Genomic DNA, 20,629 nt, shown 5'->3' with positions numbered 1-20,629 from the left:
TTCTACACAAATGCATACATAAATGAAAACAAGTCGTAAAACTTGAACAGTAACAAAAGCAACAAAAAACATATTCCAATATAAATACTAGAAGACCTTCATTCTAGGATCCCAAAGTCTCTCAAATCATAAAACCAGAAAAGCCCAGTCTTCAGTGGTGAGCACCATATTTGTTTTGGGCATATTTGTACAGAGCATCTCCGATGACAGATGACACGTGTGTAACTCTCTGTTGAAATCTGCATCTGGGCTCTTCAACACGCAGAAACAGGTCTCTGGTTGTTTGGCTGTTGAATTAAATAATTAATTAATAAGTCCCAGTGGCAGGCTCACCACCCCGCCTTTATGTTCCCCAAAGAAAGACATTCCTCCCCGCTCCCCCCACACAGCCTTGATATTTTGATAGGCCTTAAGTAGCTCGATAGCTGGGCCACTGCTTAACCTCCACGCGGCTAATCCACCTCCCGCCAATAATCCCGAATTACTTCTTACTGCACTCTCTGTTCTCTCTTCGCTGCCCTGGACCCAGGTGGGCAGTCCTCTCTGGCCACACTCTCCCGGCTCCTTCACATGGTAGCTACCCTTCTCCGTCTGTCCCAAGCCCCAGGAAATTCCAAAAACCCGACCTCTGTCTGTCCTTCCCAGCTATTGGCTGTTGGCATTTTTATTTAACAGTCAGAATCCATTGGGGGCAGGTTCCCAGAAGCTACTTACAGACACTACTTGCAGTTTGGGGGACCCAAATTAACATTAGAAAACAAGCAGCATTTGGCCAAACCCACCTCATTTCGCAACCTGGATCTTGCTTAAAGGTGTTCAGTTTACCGGAGTCTCTGGATCCCCCTCCCCATTTACCCCTAATGTCACTTAGCGCGAAGCTCAGATGTAAATATTTGACACCCACACTCACCCACTCACTTCTGCCACCCAGCTGTTGGAAATTTTTGTCAGATGAGAAACTGGAAAGAACAAAAACTCCCTCTGCCACAAGAGGGCGGTAGACACCACCATTGTGCGGGTGGCTACCTGGGACCAGGGAGACTTCAGGATGAAGTGGTGCCAGGAGTCATTTAATTATCACCTGTCTTCCTGCAGACAAGAAGGGAAAATGATGGTCATCTTCTGGGGACTAACGAGATCACCCTGCTGGCCTGTTGGCCAGGGTCTATACCCTCAGAGGTTAACTTGGTCTCAATTAGACGGAACCAGGAAGTTCCTAACCACGTGCAATCAGCCCAACAGAGGAAAACATGGTCTTGGGCAGAGAATGAAAATTAGAGACAGCAATTTAAGTAACCAAGACCATTCTAAAGCATGCATGACACGTGGCTTTGGTTGGTTTTTGAGAGATGGTCTCATGTAACCCAGGCTCATTATGTAGATCAGCCTAATTCTGAACTCCTGATCCTCCTGCCTCCACCACACAGGGTGTATGCAGTCCTGGGGATGGAACCCATCTCAGGGCGGCACTCCCACGGGCTGTTTCAGATCCAAGCTCCATGTAGTTAACGTAGCCTGAAATCTCACCGTGTTCCAAGAAATTGCTAGAGCCAAGCCTGCTGGTATGTGCTTATAACCCTAGCATTTCGGAGGCTAAGGCAGGAGGATTGTTCCAAGTTTGACGCCAACCTGGTCTCTGCCTCGAGTTCTAAGCTAGCCCGAACTATGTGTCCAGACTGTGTCTCAAAAACCCAGGAACAATGGTTAGATGAAGACTCCGTTGGTGAGCACACTGTGGAAAAATGATGGCGGGAGAGCTCCAGTTCGAGCCCAGAGCCAGCGTCAAGAGGCTGGGTGACCTACTGCGCAGATGCAATTCTAGCACAGGGAGATGGAGAGCAGTTGGCTCCATGGCGCTTGATGGCCAGCCAGCCTAGCCAGAAAGAGAATTCATCTCAAGGAATCAACGTGGAGGGCAGAATGATACCCTCTGGCCTCCACAGGCACCTCTGCGTACACATATACATGTAAACACATACACATAAACACACACACACACGATTTCTAGGAAGAGATTCCTGCTAGGAAAAAAATGACCAAGCTGTTTGGTTGGAGCTTGGAGTCCACTGCTCACCCCTGCCTGTGGCCTGGGAAGCCCCGTCTAATCTCCGCCCAAACCCTCGCACACTGAAAAACTCTGAACAAAAGAAGGGCCCCAAAGCCGGGCATGGTGGCGCACGCCTTTAGTCCCAGCATTTGGAAGGCAGAAGCAGATGAATTTCTGAGTTCGAGGCCAGCCTGGTCTACAGAGTGAGTTCCAGGACAGCCAGGGCTGCACAGAGAAACCCTGCCTCGGACACCCCCCCCCAAAAAAAAAGGTCCCAAAAGCTCAGTTCTGCATTTCCAGCAGCTGATGCAATCTACCAGCCCACCCGTGTAAGCGATCAGCTTTTGACTATATTTGGGCACAGTTCCGGTTCCTGGCTGATACATCATCGCCCGAGATCTATAAACCCCCTGGCCTTAGCCTGGGCTCGTGGTTTCCCTGGCTCTGTTCTCTGGGACCCGCGAACCCACCCAGGAGCTGCACCCAATAAACATACACCTATTTACTTTTAAGGTGATCTGATCTGGCCTATTGCGTTGGTGAAAACCTATTACAATCTTCTAGGAAAAGCATAATTTACCAAAACAGACTGAAGAAAGGAAACGCATAAATAAAACTGCCGTTGAGAAAGCTGGGGAAGAAGTTATAATTCCTGCCATGTTAGTCCAGAGGCCCAGGTAATCCTTGACAGCCAGGGAAGCAGTTATTCCAATACGCTCCAACTTCCGTGGGGTGCGCGCAGGCCTGGAGAGTGGAGGGAGCATTCTACTTACTGCCATGTTAATCTAATTGCTTCTGAAATTATTTTTTTAAAAAGTTTTATTTTATGTGTCTCTTTGTGTTGTGTACACATGCACCTGTGTGCTGGTGCCCATGGAGGCCAGAAGAGGGCATCAGATCCCCCCACCCACGGCGGAGCTAGAGTAACAGGCAGTGGATGTGTTGCTGCGTGGATGCTGGGAGCCAAACCCTGGTCCTCTACAAGAGCAGCCAGTGCTTTTCAACTGCGGAGCCATCTCTCCAGTCCCTCAGATCTGAAATTCTTAAGCAAACTAGTGAGTTTTGCAAATGAAGCAGATTGGACAACACAAACTCTTGTCTCTCCTTTGCAAGAGCTGTTTCCCAGTTTTAACCCGTGTCAGATGGTGGTTACCTTTGAATTAACGATTGACCAGTTATTGATTGTAACAGGCATTGTATCCCTGAGGCCTTCACTTGCTGATACAGTCTATCCTGAGCTTCCTGCCCTGTGGTCAACTCTGGCTCACTTCTTCCCTGTCACTTCAAAGGGATAGAAAGGGGCGAGGCTCACTGCCCACACACAGTCAATACAGGGCTGGGGACGACACACAGCTCATTGCTTGTGTGCTGGCCTCACCTGTGCGAAGATCAGCACTGCATTAGAATCAGGTGTGGTGGAGAACTGGGAGCCCTGCGCTTGGAGGAGAAGCTCAGGGTGACCCCTCTGCTACCCAGTAAGTTAGGGGCCAGCCTGGGCTACCGAGGACCTGAGTTTGATTCCCAGGACCCACACAGGAGGAGGGAACTAACTCCTGCAAATTGTCCCTTGGCCTCCACATTTGTACCATGACATTTATGTGCACATGCTCACACACATGAACACACACACACACACACATACACACACAAACACAAACGCAGTGTAAGTTTAAAAAAAAAAATCTTGTCTTAAAACAAGAACATTAGGGCTGGTGAGATGGCTCAGTGGGTAAGAGCACCTGACTGCTCTTCCGAAGGTCCAGAGTTCAAATCCCAGCAACCACATGGTGGCTCACAACCATCCGTAATGAGATCTGGCTCCCTCTTCTGGAGTGTCTGAAGACAGCTGCAGTGTACTTATATATAATAAATAAATAAATAAATCTTAAAAAAAAAAAAAAAACAAGAACATTGTCACTGTAGGCCTGATTTTAACACATTTCTCTACATGCAAACCTGCCAGAGGTGCGCGTGTTAGCATCTGATCAGTCATCACAACGTCTAAGGTGTGCAGGCAACAGTGAGCCTAGCCCAGCTGATCTACACAGTCAGTTCCAGGGTGGGCCAGGCCTGCACAGTGAGACTGTCTTGACACAACAAAGGGTCATTCAAAGGGCTCCGTGGGTACCTGTCACCCAGCCTGACATCCATGGGTACCTGTCACCCAGCCTGACAAGCTGAGTCAGATCCCCCGGAACCCACAACTCCTGCAAGCTGTCCTCTGAAATCCATATGCACGCTGTGGTATTCACCCTGCAGTAATTGTCCCTAACCACGGAGAATCTCTCCAGCCTGTTAGTATTATCTTAAGAATAGTTAGTAAGCTTAGTGTCTTAGGGATTGTATTTCTGCAGAAAACATCATGACCAAGGAGCAAGTTGGGGAGGAAAGGGTTTATTCAAGCTTACGCTTCCATACTGCTGTTCATCACCAAAGGAAGTAAGACAGGAACTCTCACAAGGCAGAAACTTAGAGGTAGGAGCTGATGCAGAGGTCTTGGAGAACCAGGGAGGGCACCACCCACAATGGACTGGGCCCTCCCACCCTTAATCACCAATTGAGAAAATGCTTGTACTGGCTAGTTTTGTGTCAACTTGACACAAGTTGGAGTTATCACAGAGAAAGGAACCTCCCTTGAGGAAATGCCTCCATGAGATCCAGCTGTAAGGCATTTTCTCAATTAGTGATCTAGGGGGAAAGGCCCCTTGTGGGTGGGACCATCCCTGGGCTGGTAGTCTTGGGTTCTATAAGAGAGCAGGCTGAACAAGCCAGGGGAAGCAAGCCAGTAAAGAACATCCCTCCATGGCCACTGCATCAGCTCCTGCTTCCTGACCTGCTTGAGTTCCAGTCCTGACTTCCTTTGGTGATAAAGAGCAATGTGCAAAGTGTAAGCTGAATAAACCCTTTCCTCCCCAACTGCTTCTTGGCTGTGATGTTTGTGCAGGAATAGAAACCCTGGCTAAGACAATGCCTTACAGCTGGATCTCCTGGAGGCATCTCCTCAAGGGAGGCTCCTTTCTCTGTGATAACTCAGCTTGTGTCAAGTTGACACTCAAAATCATATGTGAGGTCTACCCTTCTATCAAGATTTTGGTTTGTTTGAGACAAGGTCACCAAGGTGGCTCCTGCAGAAGGCAGAGATCGTGCCATAGGGATGAGGCCCAACACAGCAGGAAGGAAGAGAGGCTGCAGGCATCTTCTGGTACAAACCAGGATGCCAACCATGCTCCGGAATGAGCAAGAGCCATGACTCACCGGTGATACATCAGAGGCTGAGCCCAAACATGGGTGCAGCACGGTTGGAGAGTCGGGGCAAGTGGGGCAGGAGGGCAACAGAGCCATCTTGGAGCTGTGCCAATTATCGGCTTTGGCATCCGTGGGGTGGGTAAACTGAGACGGGCAGGCAAGGGGTCAGTGCTAAGAGCAGATGACAGGACTAGTCTAGAAACTGACGGTGGCTGCTCCCTGTGGCAGCCAGCGGTTAGAGAAATTACTCAGCAGACTTTCCTCTGAGGGAACAAAGGTGATTCACTGAGGTGGCGCTTCCTGTGGCCAGTGAGAGACTCTGAACTCCTTTCTTTTTTTTTTTTTTTCTTTCTTTTTTTGTTGTTTTGTTTTTGTTTGTTTTGGTTTGGTTTTTGGTTTTTCAAGACAGGGTTTCTCTGTGTAGCCCTGACTGTCCTGGAACTCACTCTGTAGACCAGGCTGGCCTTGAACTCAGAAATCCACCTGCCTCTGCCTCCCAAGTGCTGGGATTAAAGGCCTGTGCCACCACTGCCCAGCTTAGACTCTGAATTCTTTTAACTCCTTGGGGCCTTTGAGAAAGAGAAGGAAGGAGAGAAAATTCATACCACACATGCACATACAGACACACTGAGTACATGAAACAAAAGGCAGAATAACTTCATATATACAAATTCATACATGCATGCATACATACATACACATATTCACACATAGAATGGATGGAGCAAAGGTCCAACAAGCAAATTCCAAGCATTTCACAATATACATATGTACATACAGATATACACACAGTTGGTTGATGGGAGCAAGCTCCAGCATGCACCCAAACAAGCTTTACACACACACACACCTGATGTGTATGTATTTACACAAATACATACACATACATGTATACATATAGACTTGGGGGGTAGAAGGAACGAAGTTCCAACATACTCCCACACAAACTTTGCATATATACATACATACACATACATGTATACACACATACACATAGTTGATGGATGGAAGGAACAATGTTCCAACAACCTTATTCTGTCTCCCATGGTTTATACATCACATCGCCAGGAAACTTGCCAAGCAGTATAAAGTTACACTGTGATTGTGTTCTATTTTTCTCCTAGTGAATGACTATGAAAAAACCAGTGTGTTCTTCAATCCTTTTACAAGAAATAACATTATGTACTACAGGTTAAGAAAACAAATTATTGCCCAGAACCCAATACATTCATAACCAAGGAACTTGTAAGAGATTAACAAACTGTGAGCAGGCGAGGTAATTTTCTCAGCCAGTTTCTATTACTGGCAGGTTACAAAGAAAGGATCAATTATTTTTATTATTTTTCTTTAAAAGTAATCTTATAAAAATCTTAAAAGAATCACAAATCTAAACTTTTACATAAAAATCAATCATATGTATTTTAAATCTTCAGAATGCACATCTACTCATCAGCAATTCTTATTAAATCACATTAGGAAGCTGAGGGCAAAATGGGCACAAGAAATCAATTGTCACCTGTCCAGCCTCAGTGAGAGTCACGCCAGCCAGTGCTGCCATTGTTCTTGTTTCCTGATCATAAAGATCCTAGCTTAACTAATAAGAGCGTGCCTTTCTGAACTTCAAAATGCTCCCTAAGGTTTTCTACATCAGAAGCAGTAGCAAAAACATCTTAACCTAGCTTCATTAACAACTTTACTTTTCCAGATGTTTTCTAAGGGTGGTGGTTAGAGCTGACAATCTACACCTCTAAGTTCTTTCCAAGGGTGGTGATTGAATCATTAATCTGCTCCAGCAGCAATGCCAGGAAGAGAGCAAGCACTGTTGTGAGTGTCAGAGAGACTGCCCAGTGAGGGGCTGGAAGGCCCTTAGAGTTTGCACACGGTTCTTAGCTTAAGAGGGAAGTGAGAGCAGAGCGAACTCCATAGCAGCATGAATTTCTCAGGACACACAGTTCTCACCCTTTACACTGCAACCCTGAAGTAGCTTCATTTTAAAATAATGATCACTGACCTAAGTTCACTTCTAATGGGTTTTTAATTCTAGGTGTGTGTATGTGTGTGTCTATGTATGTGTCTGTATGTGTATGTGTGTATGCATGTGTGTACATATGTGTATGTGGGTATGCATGTATATATATGTGTGTGTATATGTGTGTTTATGTGTTTCTGTGTGTGTATATGTGTGTTTATGTGTTTCTGTGTGTGTATATCTATGTGTTTCTGTGTGTGTATGTCTATGTGTTTCTGTGTGTGTATGTATGTGTGTGTATGTATGTATGTGTGTATATGTGTATGTATGTGTGTGTATGTGTATGTGTGTATGTATGTGTGTGTATGTATGTGTGTATGTGTGTATGTATGTGTGTGTATATGTCTGTTTATGTGTTCCTGTGTGTGTATGTCTATGTGTTTCTGTGTGTGTATGTATGCGTGTGTATGTATGTGTGTATGTGTATGTATGTATGTGTGTATATGTATGTGTGTGTATGTATGTGTGTGTATGTATGTGTGTGTATGTATGTGTGTGTATGTATGTGTGTGCATAGTCATGCTAGAAATAGAACCCAGGGTCTTCTCTATGCTAGGCAAGCACTCTATTACTGAGATGCATCTCCAGTCTCAGCTTCAATGGCCCGCACCCGCGCACACACACACCCGCACACACACACACACACAGATGCACTCATGCACATATATATGGGGTGTGTGTGCAGAGACTGATGTAGTACAGGCTAGCCTTGAACTTGCTATTTAACTGAGTTGCCCTTGAACTTCTGATCTTCCTGCCTTTACCCCCCTAGTGCTGGGATCACAGCCTGCAGCAGCACACCCAGTCCTTGCAGTTGTGTGAACGGAACCCAGGGCTTCATACATGCTGGGCAAGTACTGTGCCAACAGAGCCCACAGCCTCAGCCCCACACTAGTTTTTACTGTGGTGTACTGTGGCGGCAGACCTGCAAGCGGTTACCATTGTCATCCAGCAGAGGGGTCACCACCTCTGCTTGAATTCTGCTCAGCCTCCATTCACACACGCTTGTCTGCCTCCATGTGTCACACCAGAGTCCTTTGGCTACCACATTGTAAGGTGTCCCTTGGATGGAAGGCTGCTTCTGGGTACCTCAGATGGAAAGGCCCTCCAGTGACTTAATTCTGTCTTGGAACTTCTTAAGAATGGTATGAAACTGTGAAATTGAAACTTTGGGGTTCTTTGGAAAGTCAGTTGGATGGTGTTTTGCTGGGGCAAACACGTGAAGGAACATTTAGCTGAAGCAGACACAGGTGAAAGGATGTTCTGCTAAAGCGAGCATGTGAAAGGACAAGTGATGAAGGTTTCTTTATTAATGGCATGAATGTATTGGTCCGCCTTACATTTGCTAGTTAAGCTGCATTTGTCAGGACTCCATAGACAGAAATGCACCAAAAAACTTCTGGTCGTGTGCTGCAGTTTCTTGCTGCTTCCCAGACTCCGGCTGATTGGCAGAGGATGTCAGCTGAGACAGATGCACATGCTGAGGCAAGACACGTGAACGACACATGATGTTTGGAGGGCATGTAAACAGGACTTGACAGACAGGGACGGAGGCTGAGTCTTGCATATAGTGTTAGCTGTGCAACACTTGTGGGGTCTCGAGTCTTCTCTGATCTTTGCTTCCCTGGAAGAGGCACAGCCAAGAACGTTTCCTGGTCCTTCCTGTTGACTCTGAGGCCTGGCTGTCTCTGCTAGGTCGTGTCACCTCTGCTGATTCCTGTTTGCTCTCCTGACTCTACTGAACTGGGCTGCTAGTGTATCTATCCGTGAAGAGTTTGCGAGTGGACCGAGCTCCCACTGATGACCTGTAAACTGAATGGCTGATTTCCTGACAACACAGACAGGAGCTGCTCCAAAGAACCTTTCTAAACAGGTCCACTTCCCCTGTATCCTTTTTTTCCCACTACCTCTGGAGGGTAATGGGCTAAAAGAGAGGTTAAAGTGTTTAAGAACCATCATTAAAAATATGGCTGAAAAAAATTAAAGTTATAAAAGTGCCTGACAATTTTTCCAACTTCATCTCTGTCATACCCACAACATTCCGTCCCAGACCATCTGGCAGGGAAGAGGGAACAGCATACAGAGAGAAAGGAATGTGGGGTCCCCACAAGGACAGCCAGACTTGAGCCTTCCTTTGCAAATTACTCCCTGACTCCCATGCCCCACCCCCCAAACCCCTAAGCAACATGATAGTTTCTGAGACATGTCAGGCTGTGCTGACCGTGGACTGGTGGAAAGTCAAGAGGGGAGAACACACGGGAGATGATGCTCTCTGGTTAGAGCTATGATTCTGGAGCAGGAAACCCCCACCCTACTGGCTGCCAATAGTCTGTCTTTAAAGCTGATACTCCAGGAGGTGGTGAAGCTTTGGCAACAGGAGAAAGAGGCTGAAGCCATCCTGGCTAACCACTAGAATTACTTCCCAAACCAGTGTGACGTCTCTGGGTGACACCCACCTGCATCCTGTTACTTTCTTTAAGAACAATTTATTTATATTTTATTCGCTTATATTTATTTCATGTATATATGTACACCATATGCATGCCTGCCTCGGGGGACCAAATCTGTTGGTACTGGACTTCCAGGCAGTTGTGAGCTGCCGTGTGGAGGCTGAGAACCAAAGCCAGGTCCTTTGCAAGAGCAGCCACAGCTTTTAATCACTGAGCCTGGAGCCTATTACATTGTGCTAAGCATGTGTGTGAGTCCCCACAGAGGCCAGAAGAAGGCATCGGATTCCGCTGGAGCTGGAGTTACAGGCAGGCATGAACACCCACCTGAACTCACATCCTCAGCGAGAGCAGTGCACGTTCTTAATCACTGAGATGTTGCTTCAGGCTCTTTGATTTTGATCTCAAGGCACAGTTTCCCTCTGTCGAGCTGATTGATGTCAGCTGTAGGCGCCGCACTAGAGAGAGAGGCTCACCAAGATGCGGAACCTTCATTTCCCAAAGGACGCAGAGAGGTTCGGCCTTCTTGGAAAAAAAAAAAAAAAGGCTGACCACATCTAGCTCACGCCAGTTAGGTTTATTCAATCATTAGACAAAATTAATTAGGTCTGGGAAAGGTTCCAACTACCAAGGTTGGTTTTCTTTCCTTTGCTACCAGAGAGAGCAAATGACCCATACGAATCTCAGTCGCTTTGATCACGGCTAGCCGGGAATCAAGAGGAAGAACTCCAGGTTAGCCACGCGTGTCTTAGGATCAAGGTTTGTGCAGCGGCAAGCTCTCAGGTAGCACCAGGTGCAGACCTTCGAGAGACACAACGTTTCTTCTTTAAGTTCAAACAGCCTCAAAAATACTTCTCAGCCTCTATGGATCGACCCAAACATAGCATAGGCTCTGCTGAAACATTTTACTCAGAGCCAGACATAAAGGCTTTCCTTTGCCTTATCACTATTGACAGTTTGGACTCCACACCTAGCTGGCCACCGTTCGTGATGGAATGAATATCCAAAGGCATCAAACACAGTGGGGGAAGGGCATCAGGTGGAGAGGAGGTGGAACGTAGCCTTGGGTGAGCACAGTTGTACACGGTCTGAAGTTCCCCGGTTGTGTAACAGACACCCCGACAGTTAGAAGTATAGGGTGAACATTTCAATGTTCATGGATGGGGGCCGGAGAGATGGCTCAGTGGTTGACAGCACTGGCTGCCCATCCAGAGGACCCAGGTTTAACTCCCAGCACACACACACGCGGTGGCTCACACCCACCTGTAACTCCAGTTCCAGGGGATCTAATGCCCTCTTCTGACCTCCTCAGGTACCAGCCATGCACAGAGTATACATGTATACAGGCAAAACACCAATACACATACAATGAAGCCTTAAGGAAGGGTTTAGAATAAATAAAATGCGGTGGTACCCGTCTTTAATCCTAGCACTTGGGAGGCAGATCCCTGTAAGTTTGTTTGAGGCCAGCCTTGTCTACAGAGCTTGTTCTATGACAGCCAGGATTACACAGAAAGACCCTGCCTCAAAAGCTAAGTTAGATAGATAGAATGCTCATGGATTTGTGGTTTCGTTCAGACAGGTATGAACTTGCTCTGTTCTACGATGCAGCTGGGCAGAAAAAGGGAGCGCGGCACCCACACTTGCCATCCCCTGCTTCACCACATCTGACTGTGGATGCCCTGTGACCAGCTGCCTCATGCTCCTGTCCTCACACCCTCCTGCCATGATGGATTGAACCCTTACGCCTGCAGCTAAAATAAACCTTTCCTTTCTTCAGTTGTGCTGGTCAGAGATTTTTCACAGCAACAGGAGGAATAACTAATAAGCCTTCGTGTGTGTGTGTGTGTGTGTGTGTGTGTGTACCCGGAAGAGCAGAGTGAAGGTCGAAGGAGCTGAGGTTTTAACTGAAACTCCTGCCTGGGTCCCAGGATAACCTCTACTTGGCACAAGCATGCACTACACCCAAAGAAACAGAGAGAGGACAGATCCTAACAGCTTAAGTGACAATAGGAACTCTTGGCAGAAATGACAAGATGGGACTGGTATGGACCTACTCAGTGATGGCAGAGAGCTATAGGAAGATGGAGTCCCACAGCACAGTCATCAAAGAATCAAAAGCTTTCTATCACCAGAAACACCAGCAAAAGACGAGCTATTCGCAGGAAAAAAGAAAATGGAGGGCTAACAGTGCCAGGTGCCCTAGATGCTGGGACAAAACACTTAGTTTTCCACCAACAGAAAGGTCCTAGCTCTTAACAGAAAATAGACATCGTGAAAAGGAACAGAAACTTTTTAACTAGAAAACTCAACATCTGAAACATTGTAACAGAAATGAGGGCAACACAAGAAGAAAACCAACTAGAATCAAAATGAAAGTATCCCATTTGAAAAAGCAGATCAGAAATCACCAAAAACTGTCAGGGAAAACCTTGTGTGGAGTAACACACAAAGATCTAGATATTCGAGCTGTTGGAGTTTCAGAAATAAGGAGAAAGGCACTGTATTCATCTAGGACAAACGGGGAGGAATGCATTAATATTATAAAGGGGCTACTAAAGTTGCTTAAGAAAAACTAAGCTACACTACATAGAATTTAGATAGAGGAGTGCTTGCCAGTTCTCTTGTTAGGAAGAGCATGGTTCTGCCAGCCAGGCAGGATGGCCCTAGCCAGCAGCTGCCTGGGGACAGCAGTCCTGGTCTGTCCAGAGATAAAGTGGCAAGATTTTGACATCATAAATTGTGGATATCCCTGGGGTTAATTATATTTGATGTTAATTCCATTCTCCTGTGAGAGGTTGCAAACAAGGAATGAGTCAGCACTCAAGATAATTTCCTGTAAAGCTGCTTCCCACCTTAATTTGTAAAATAAAAGAGAGCTGATGATTAGACAGAGGAAGGGAAGGTAGAGTGGAAAGTTGGGGGAGAAAAGGAGAAAATGGGAGAGAGAGGACGCAGAGGAGGAGGAAGAAGAAAATCAAAGCAGAAGCACTGGCCTGGAGAAACCGCAAGTTCTAAGGGGTCTCATAGATGTGGAAGATGGTAGTGTAGAGGTAGATCTGCCCAATCTAGGCGCACAGCATGTATTCATATTAACTGAGTCGTGTTTTCATTGCCGGGGCATATTTGGGTTGGAGATTTACTGCAACAGTAACCAATCTTGAAATGCCCGTCTCTGTGAAACATGTTTAGTTGCTCACACTCGAAGCTGGGGCTGTGAAACCGTGTAAGCTGATGGAAATTTCTGTTTGGGGCTGGTTCCCTTTGTGCATTAGCCAGAACCAGCCTTGGGCTGTTATTAGAAAGCTTTTCCTTAATCTCTGAGCGCTGACTCGATTTTTCAATGGGAAGGCATATTCATCCCATGACAGTGCAGGAAGATATATGAAGTCATAATGACTGAAGGCTTCCTGCCTTAGTCAGGGTTGGTACTGATGTGACCAAAACACCACAACCAAGGCAACTGGGCAAGGAAAGGGCTAATTCAGCTTACCCGTCCACATCACTGTTCATCACTGATGGAAGTCAGGCAGGATCTCGTGCAGGACAAGAACCTGGAGGCAGAGCTGATGCAGAGGCCTTAGGGGGTGCTGCTTACTGGCTTGCTCAGCCTGCTTTCTTATATAAGAACCCAGGACCACCAGCCCAGGGGTGGCCCCACCCACAATGAACTGGCTCTTTACAAATGCATGTAGAATATTAATTGAAATAGGCTACATCTTGCGGTTATACAATTTAAGAAATTTAAAATAACTAAAATTCGATAAAGTTAATACTCAAACCATGATATTAGACAGCCAGCTGCAGAAAGGTGATCTGAAAATACGGAAGTGTTTAGAAATTTAAAAGTTAAATTGTGAAGATTTTTGATTTATTTTTGTTTATGTATATGACATGGGTGCAGGTGCCCAGTGAGGCCGGAAGGCATTGGATTCCTGGGTGTTGTGAGGATCCTGGGTGTCCTGGGTGTTGTGAGGTGCTTGATACGGGTGTTGGGAACTGAATCTGGGCCCTCTGCAAAGGCAGCATGCTCTTAGCTGCTGAGCCTTCTCTGCAGCCCCTACATTAAAATCGAAAAATACATTCCAGGAAGAGGTCGTAGTCTAGGAAATAGTGCGCTTGCTCGGCACGTGCTTAGGTCCCGGGTTCAGTGCCAGCACTACAGCAAAACCAAGCAATCACTTACAGTCACAGTAACAGTAACAGCGGTGGGCCTTTGTAGCTCATTTTGGGGAGGAGACAGGTGGATCCTGGTGCTTTCTAGCTAGCTGTGTAGTCTGCTTGGAGAGTTTTAGTACAGTGAGAGAACCTATCTCTCAAAAAAAAAATGGTGCCTATATTGTCTACTGACAAAACACACACACACACACATACTCACACACACCACACACAAACACTTGTATACACACAGCACACTCATATCCATGTTCACACACTCATACATACACATATACACACATGGCACACAATACACTCACTCATACACACAAATACTCACACACAATCCACACACACTTGTATGTACATAACACGCACACACAGAAAAAAAGACCACTTTACCTGTAATTCTGTCTTCCTAGATAAAAATAAAGAACATTATTAGAACTTAAGAAGTAGCTTCCTGTGGGGCTGGAGAGATGTCTTAGCAGTTAAAAGCACTTACTGCTCTTTGTAGAGGACTCAGGTTCAGTACCCAGCACCTACATGGTGGCTCACAACCACCTATAATACTAGTTCCAGGGGGCCTTTAATATGACCCTGTTCTGGACTCTTTGGATTCCTGTACACACACGCACACGCGCGCGCGCGCGCGCGCACACACACACACACACACACACACACACACAGATGTTTTTAAAAGTCCATTATAGGGGCTAGAGAGATGACTATGCTCTTCCAGAGGTCCTGAGTTCAATTCCCAGCAACCACATGGTGACTCACAGCCATCTGTAATGGGATCCGATGCCCTCTTCTGATGTGTCTGAAGACAGCAACAGTGTACTCATATAAATGAAATGAATAAATAAAATCTAAGAAAAAAAGTCCTAAAGAATTTTGTTTTAAAAAAATGTCAGCCGGGCGTGGTGGCACATGCCTTTAATCCCAGCACTCGGGAGGCAGAGGCAGGCGGATTTCTGAGTTTGAGACCAGCCTGGTCTACAAAGTGAGTGCCAGGACAGCCAGGGCTACACAGAGAAACCCTGTCTCGAAAAACCAAAAAAAAAAAAAAAAAAAAAAAAACCCAAAACCAAGAAAATGTCTATGTGTGACAGATGCTTGTCACCAACAGCTTTAGCCTTTAATAGGCTGTAGAAGGTTCTTCCAGATGAGCTATTGTCTTAATTTCATTTCTGTTGAGGTAGAAAATATCCTGCTGAGAAGCAGCTTGGGGGAGAAATGGTTTATTTTCGCTTAGCGCTCCAGGTTCCAGTCTATTACTTCAGGGAACTCACAGCAGCTGGAGTGTGAAGCAGCTGCCCACCTGACCACCAGCCACAACCACGGGCAAGAGCAAGCCATGCAAGCTTGCATTCTTAGCTTTTCTTACACAGTCCAGGCCCCAAACCAGGGAAGGGGCTGCCCATACTCAGGATGGATCTTCCTACGTCAATCAATGCAATCAAGGCAGTCCCCTATAGACACTACCACAGGCCAGTCTGAGCTAGGTAATCCCTCAGTGAGGCTTTCTTTCCAGGTGACTCTAGGCTATGTCTTAGATCCAGCGGGATAGATGGGGTAAATGACCACGGCAGACAGCCTGTCTCAGGTCCAGCAGGATGGACAGGGGGTAAATGACTACTGCACACAGCCTGTCTCAGGTCCAGCAGGATGGACGGGGGGTAAATGACTACTGCACACAGCCTGTCTCAGGTCCAGCAGGATGGACGGGGGTAAATGACTACTGCACACAGCCTGTCTCAGGTCCAGCAGGATGGACGGGGGTAAATGACTACTGCACACAGCCTGTCTCAGGGGTAAAGGTCCTTTGCACCATGCCTAACAGCTTGACTTTGATCCCTGGAATTCACATGGTGGGAGGAGAGAACTGGCTCCTCCCACAAGGAGTCCCTGAACCACAGTGGCACGGTGGCAAATCCATGCCTCTCTCCCAAACAAATAAATATAATGTAAACAAACAAGCAATCAAAAATCCAACCAACAAACACAACCCCCTGGCAGAGACTATTTGACTCCTGTCATCGACTCGTGGCGAAGCCCGACTTCCACAGACGCCTCTCACCCAGCTCAAGCGCAGGCAGGGCCAATAAGCTCTTTCAACATCTCCCTTATGCAGACTCGGCGCTGCACAGCTTTATGAATGCGGGAGAAACCCAGCTTTCTTTGCTTATAGGTATGTTCCTAGTGAGTTTAGCTGAAGGATCCGGTAAGAGAGGCATAGAAAAATTAAAGGAGCAAGCCCAGTGGTCTATAAAAACTCGAAGACATGTTTGAGTAAACGGCAGCATTCGGGTGGATTCTTGCCCTGAACAGTCCTCGAGAACCATAACGGTTTTAGCAATTAAAGCTCCCTTCTTACCTGTGCTGCCTGGTTTTATGTTAACATAGCTAGAGTCATCAGAGAGGAGGGAGCCTCAGTAAAATGTCTCTCTAAGAACAGGCTATAGACTGGCTTGTAGGTCTTTTATTTTGCTTTTACTTTTTTGAGACAGGGTCTCACTATATAGCTCCAGATGTCCTGGAACTTGCCATATAGACCAGGCTAGCCTTGAACTCAAAATCTACCTGCCTCTGCCTCCCAGGTGTTGGAAGGAATGTTTTGTGCCACTACACTAGGATGGAGAGAGATTAGTGATTAATGGGAGAGAGTATATAGCCCATTGTGGGTGAGGCCATCCCTGAGCTACTGGACCTGGGTTCTATAAGAAAGCAGGCTGAGCAAGCCATGGGAAGCAAGCCAGTAAGCAGCATCCTCCGTGGCCTCTGCATCAGCTCTGCCTCCAGGCTCCTGCCCTGCTGAGTTCCTGCCCTCACTGCTGTTGATGATGCACTGTTCTGTGGAAGCTGAGTGACATAAACCCTTCCTCTCCAAGTTGCCTTTGGTCACGGTGTCTCACAACAGCCATAGAAACCCAAACTAAGTCCTGACTCAAGGGACAAGAATATTCTCATGGATAGTTAGGTAACACTGTGAGCCAGGCGCTCTGGCGTGTGGGGCAGGATTTGTTGTTTTTGATCACGATGAGATCTGAGTGCACTGTCGCTCTCTTCAGACACACCAGAAGGGTGCACAGGATCCCATTACAGATGGTTCTGAGCTACCATGTGGTTGCTGGGAATTGAACTCAGGACCTTGGGGAGGGCAGTCAGTGCTCTTAACTGCTGAACCGTCTCTCCTGTCCTGTGATGAGATTTTAAATAAAATAGAATTCTTGGGTGGAAATAGCTGGGTTGACAAAGTGCTTGCCATGTCGATGTGAGGACATGAGTTTGATCGTCAGAAGCCATGTAACAATCAGGCCACGGAGCACATATGTGTAATTCCAGTGCTGCGAAGCAGAACAGGGAGGTCCTAGGGCTTGTGGGCCAGCTATTACAGATACTTTAGTTGAACTCTGTTGAAATGAGAGGACACTCTGATCAAAAGCCACTTCAGGAAGAAAGGGGTTGGTTTAGAGTCCAGAGGGACAGAGTCTATCAGTGTAGAGGAAGGCAGCGGGAGGGAGGGGCAGCCTGGTAGTCAGGGATTAGAGAGATCACCTTTCATCCCCACACAGGAAACAGAGTAAGAGAAGTTCGTGGGACGAGGTACACAGCTTCAAGGCCCACTCCCAGGGGCATACTTCCTCCAGCAGGGCTCTACCACCTCATGGGTTCCTAAACGTCACAGACAGCACCACCTGCTGGCGACAGTGCTCAAAAGCAGGAACCCATGAGGGAACTTTCATAGTCAAATAAGAACATCGCCTGGTCATAGAGTTTCAGGTTCTGTAAGAGATGGTAGCTCAAGGAAACAGGCTGGACAGCACCTGCAAACCAATATTGGAACTTGCCCTTTGAACTCACTACCCCCAGGAGAATTACCACTGGTGTAGTCCACTCTGGCTGCTGGGCCTTTCTCGCAGGCCTGCAGGCTAAAGTCCGAGGTGCTGCAGGTTGGTCCTTCTAAGGTATCCTCTGCTTGCAGAGGGGTCTTCCCAGGTGTGCGCTCACAATGGCATCTTTGTCTGTCTCTCCATGCTTCCTGCAAGGATACTATCCGCCATTTTAGTTCGGAGCACACATTAAAGGCCTCACTTTGGTTTAGTCGCTTCTTCAAAGACCGTCTGCAAACACATCCTCATTCTGAGATTCTGGGTCTTAGAGCTTTAACAGATAGGCTTTAGATAATACATCTCAGCCCACCCCTCCCATCCCATGGCGTTACAGACAGGGAAGAGTAAAAGTCACGAACCAGGGCTGGAGAGAAGTCTCGGGGGTAAAGTGGGTGACATACAAACACGAGGATCTGAACGTGGATCTCCAGCATCCGTGTAAAATCCAGGTGTGGTGGTGCACATCTGTAATCCCAGTGTTGGGGACAGGAGGAGACAAGCTGGGATTCAGTGGTCAGATAGTCTAACCAAATCAATGAGCTTCAGGTTCAGCTAGAGACCGTTGCAAAAATGAGGTGTAGAATAACTGAGGACTATGCCCAACATTGACCTCTGTCCTCCAGCTGATGCAAACACATGGGCACACACCTATATGAATGTGCTCGTGTGCACACGTGTGTGTACACACACACACACACACACACACACACAATCATGAAAGGAAATCATGCAGGTGGCTGGGCCTCAGTGCACTCCTGAGAGCATCCACTTGTGGTATGGCTGTGCTGTGATTCTTCACTTCCGTTCAGCTCCACAACTGGCGCTCAGTATCCTTTAATATCAATAATAGGACAATGCACTGGCGAAGTCGTGCCGGCACCAGAGAGGTGACATTTGAGTCACTGGGTAATGTGATGAATCAAATCAATAACTAGAGCGGATGTTTACTGTACGTCACCTTTCCTGTCCCCATCACGCGGGTGTGTGACACATCAGTGCTGGATTGTACCCAGACGCGGAACATCGTTCCTTTGGCAGCTTTGTGAGGTGGCCTTCTGGGTCACAAGGATAGTTAGAGGCACCTCTCCTGGAAGAACAATACCCCAAATAAAAGCATCGGCCTGCAAATGTTGCCTGCAGCACCCTGGGGTGGCACAGGGTTCTGGGGGCTCGACTAGTGTTTACAGCATGTGAACTAGGCTCTGTGGAACAGAGCTCTGACTGTGCACTGTGGCTATCTGCTCCTGTGTGCTTGCCTCTTCACGATGGGATGGATAGAGCTACATGGTCTAATGCACAAAGTTGCTTCTGGGCACTCTGCAGTGGGGAGCCCCCTGGGTCCAGGTCCTACCTTTAAAAGAGATTAGTACACACCTTCCAATATGGTCAAGGTCATACCAAAGACAGCAAAGCAGCCAAGCGTCTGCCTGGCCTGAGCCAGCATCTGTGACATGAGAAGCAGGGACACCTGCATAGCTCCGCCCCTCATTCCTCGGCTCCGGAGGTTTGTTCTGGCTGCTGTTGACTGTCCCATCCTTCAGATTCGCATACTACGGCCTGAGGGGTCTCACATGGACAAGCCTTCCCTGTCTTGGAGGCTGGATAACCACGTCCAAAGTGCTGGTGCATTCAGTCCTGGTAGAGCTCGTGCCCTGATTGGTGGACAGTGGACATCTTTAACTGTTTTTACATGCTCAGAATTCTCAGACCTTTCCCTTTTATAATGGCACCGATCACACCCTGAGGGTCCCACTCCCCTGGTCTGACCTCACTTTGCTTTTCTCCTGTGGCCCCAATCACACTGGAGATTAGAGTTTCAGCAGACAAACATGCAGGGTGTGCATGCCCAGAGCCTTGGGACTCCTGCATGTCGATGCCAAAACTGCCCGGCTTAGGAAGCAAGCTTGAACATGGCCATCCGTCTGTCTCACTCACACAGGACGACGGGGACGTGGGCATTCTGATGGACTGAGGAAGACAGGCTGGGGCTCAAGGGTTAACGGTGGAGCTGGGCGTCCCTGAGAATGTCTTCATCAACTTGGTTCCATCACGTCTGTGCTGCCTGGCACCCAGACCTGAGCCCTTGTGTGAAATCTCAGTAAGAGGAGGCAGGACGTGGGTGGGAACAGAAAGGAGGGCATTGGGACAGGGAGGAGAACAAAATGTCACGATACAAGTGTGGGAAGATGCCATGAGGAAACACGTTATTCTGAGTATAGAACCCAAGATTCAGAACTTCTGATTTTATCCGTGGTCTGCCTCAAAAAGCCCTGTGAGTTGTCCAGGTTAAGGCTGCTGCGGATGATAAGGGGAGAGAGGCCCAGTGGTGAGCCTGGGCTAAGCCCCAAGTGGACAGTGAGGTCACCTCCTTAGTGAGGGCAGCTACAGGCGTTCAACAGCTAATGCCAGGATAATGAACTGGTGACAGGCTACTAACTGGATCACGTTGGCGGGAGGGGCAGTCTCCGACGCTGTTCTATTACTGTGAGGAGACACCATAACCAAGACAGCTTATGAAAGGAAGCATTTAACTGGGGGCGGGGGGGGCGGCTGCTTAGTTTCAGAGGGTTAGTTCATGGCCATCATGGCAGGAAGAAGCATGGTTGGGCAGTAGCTGAGAGATCATGTATGATCTATAAATTTCAGAGAGAGAGAGAGAGAGAGAGAGAGAGAGAGAGAGAGAATATATGAATATGTGTGGGGGTCTGGCATAGGCTTCTGAAACCTGCAAGCAAGCTCCCCTGTAGCACCCCTCCTTCATGAAAGCCACACCTCTAAAAAGGCCACCCCTTCCAATCCTCCCTAA

The 20,629-nt window shown here is 47.4% G+C and overlaps 1 protein-coding gene across 1 annotated transcript in view; it reads right to left on the bottom strand.

The window, feature by feature from the left end:
- Positions 1 to 1,062: 1,062 nt before the first annotated feature.
- The window catches only part of Per3 (period circadian regulator 3), a 70,953-nt gene continuing 51,386 nt past the window's right edge, over positions 1,063 to 20,629 (bottom strand). The window contains exon 21 of the mRNA XM_085838562.1: positions 1,063 to 1,089. Within this exon, the coding sequence (XP_085694688.1) occupies positions 1,078 to 1,089 (12 nt within the window). The 3' untranslated portion in view covers positions 1,063 to 1,077. The remainder of the gene's footprint in view (positions 1,090 to 20,629) is intronic.

The sequence above is a fragment of the Mus caroli genome, unplaced genomic scaffold (assembly GCF_978045245.1).
Source record: "Mus caroli unplaced genomic scaffold, Mus_caroli_1 scaffold_6, whole genome shotgun sequence".
NCBI classification, from domain to species: Eukaryota; Metazoa; Chordata; class Mammalia; order Rodentia; family Muridae; genus Mus; species Mus caroli.
Note: the sequence above shows the minus strand (reverse complement) of the source record. Positions and strands in the feature narration are given on the sequence as shown.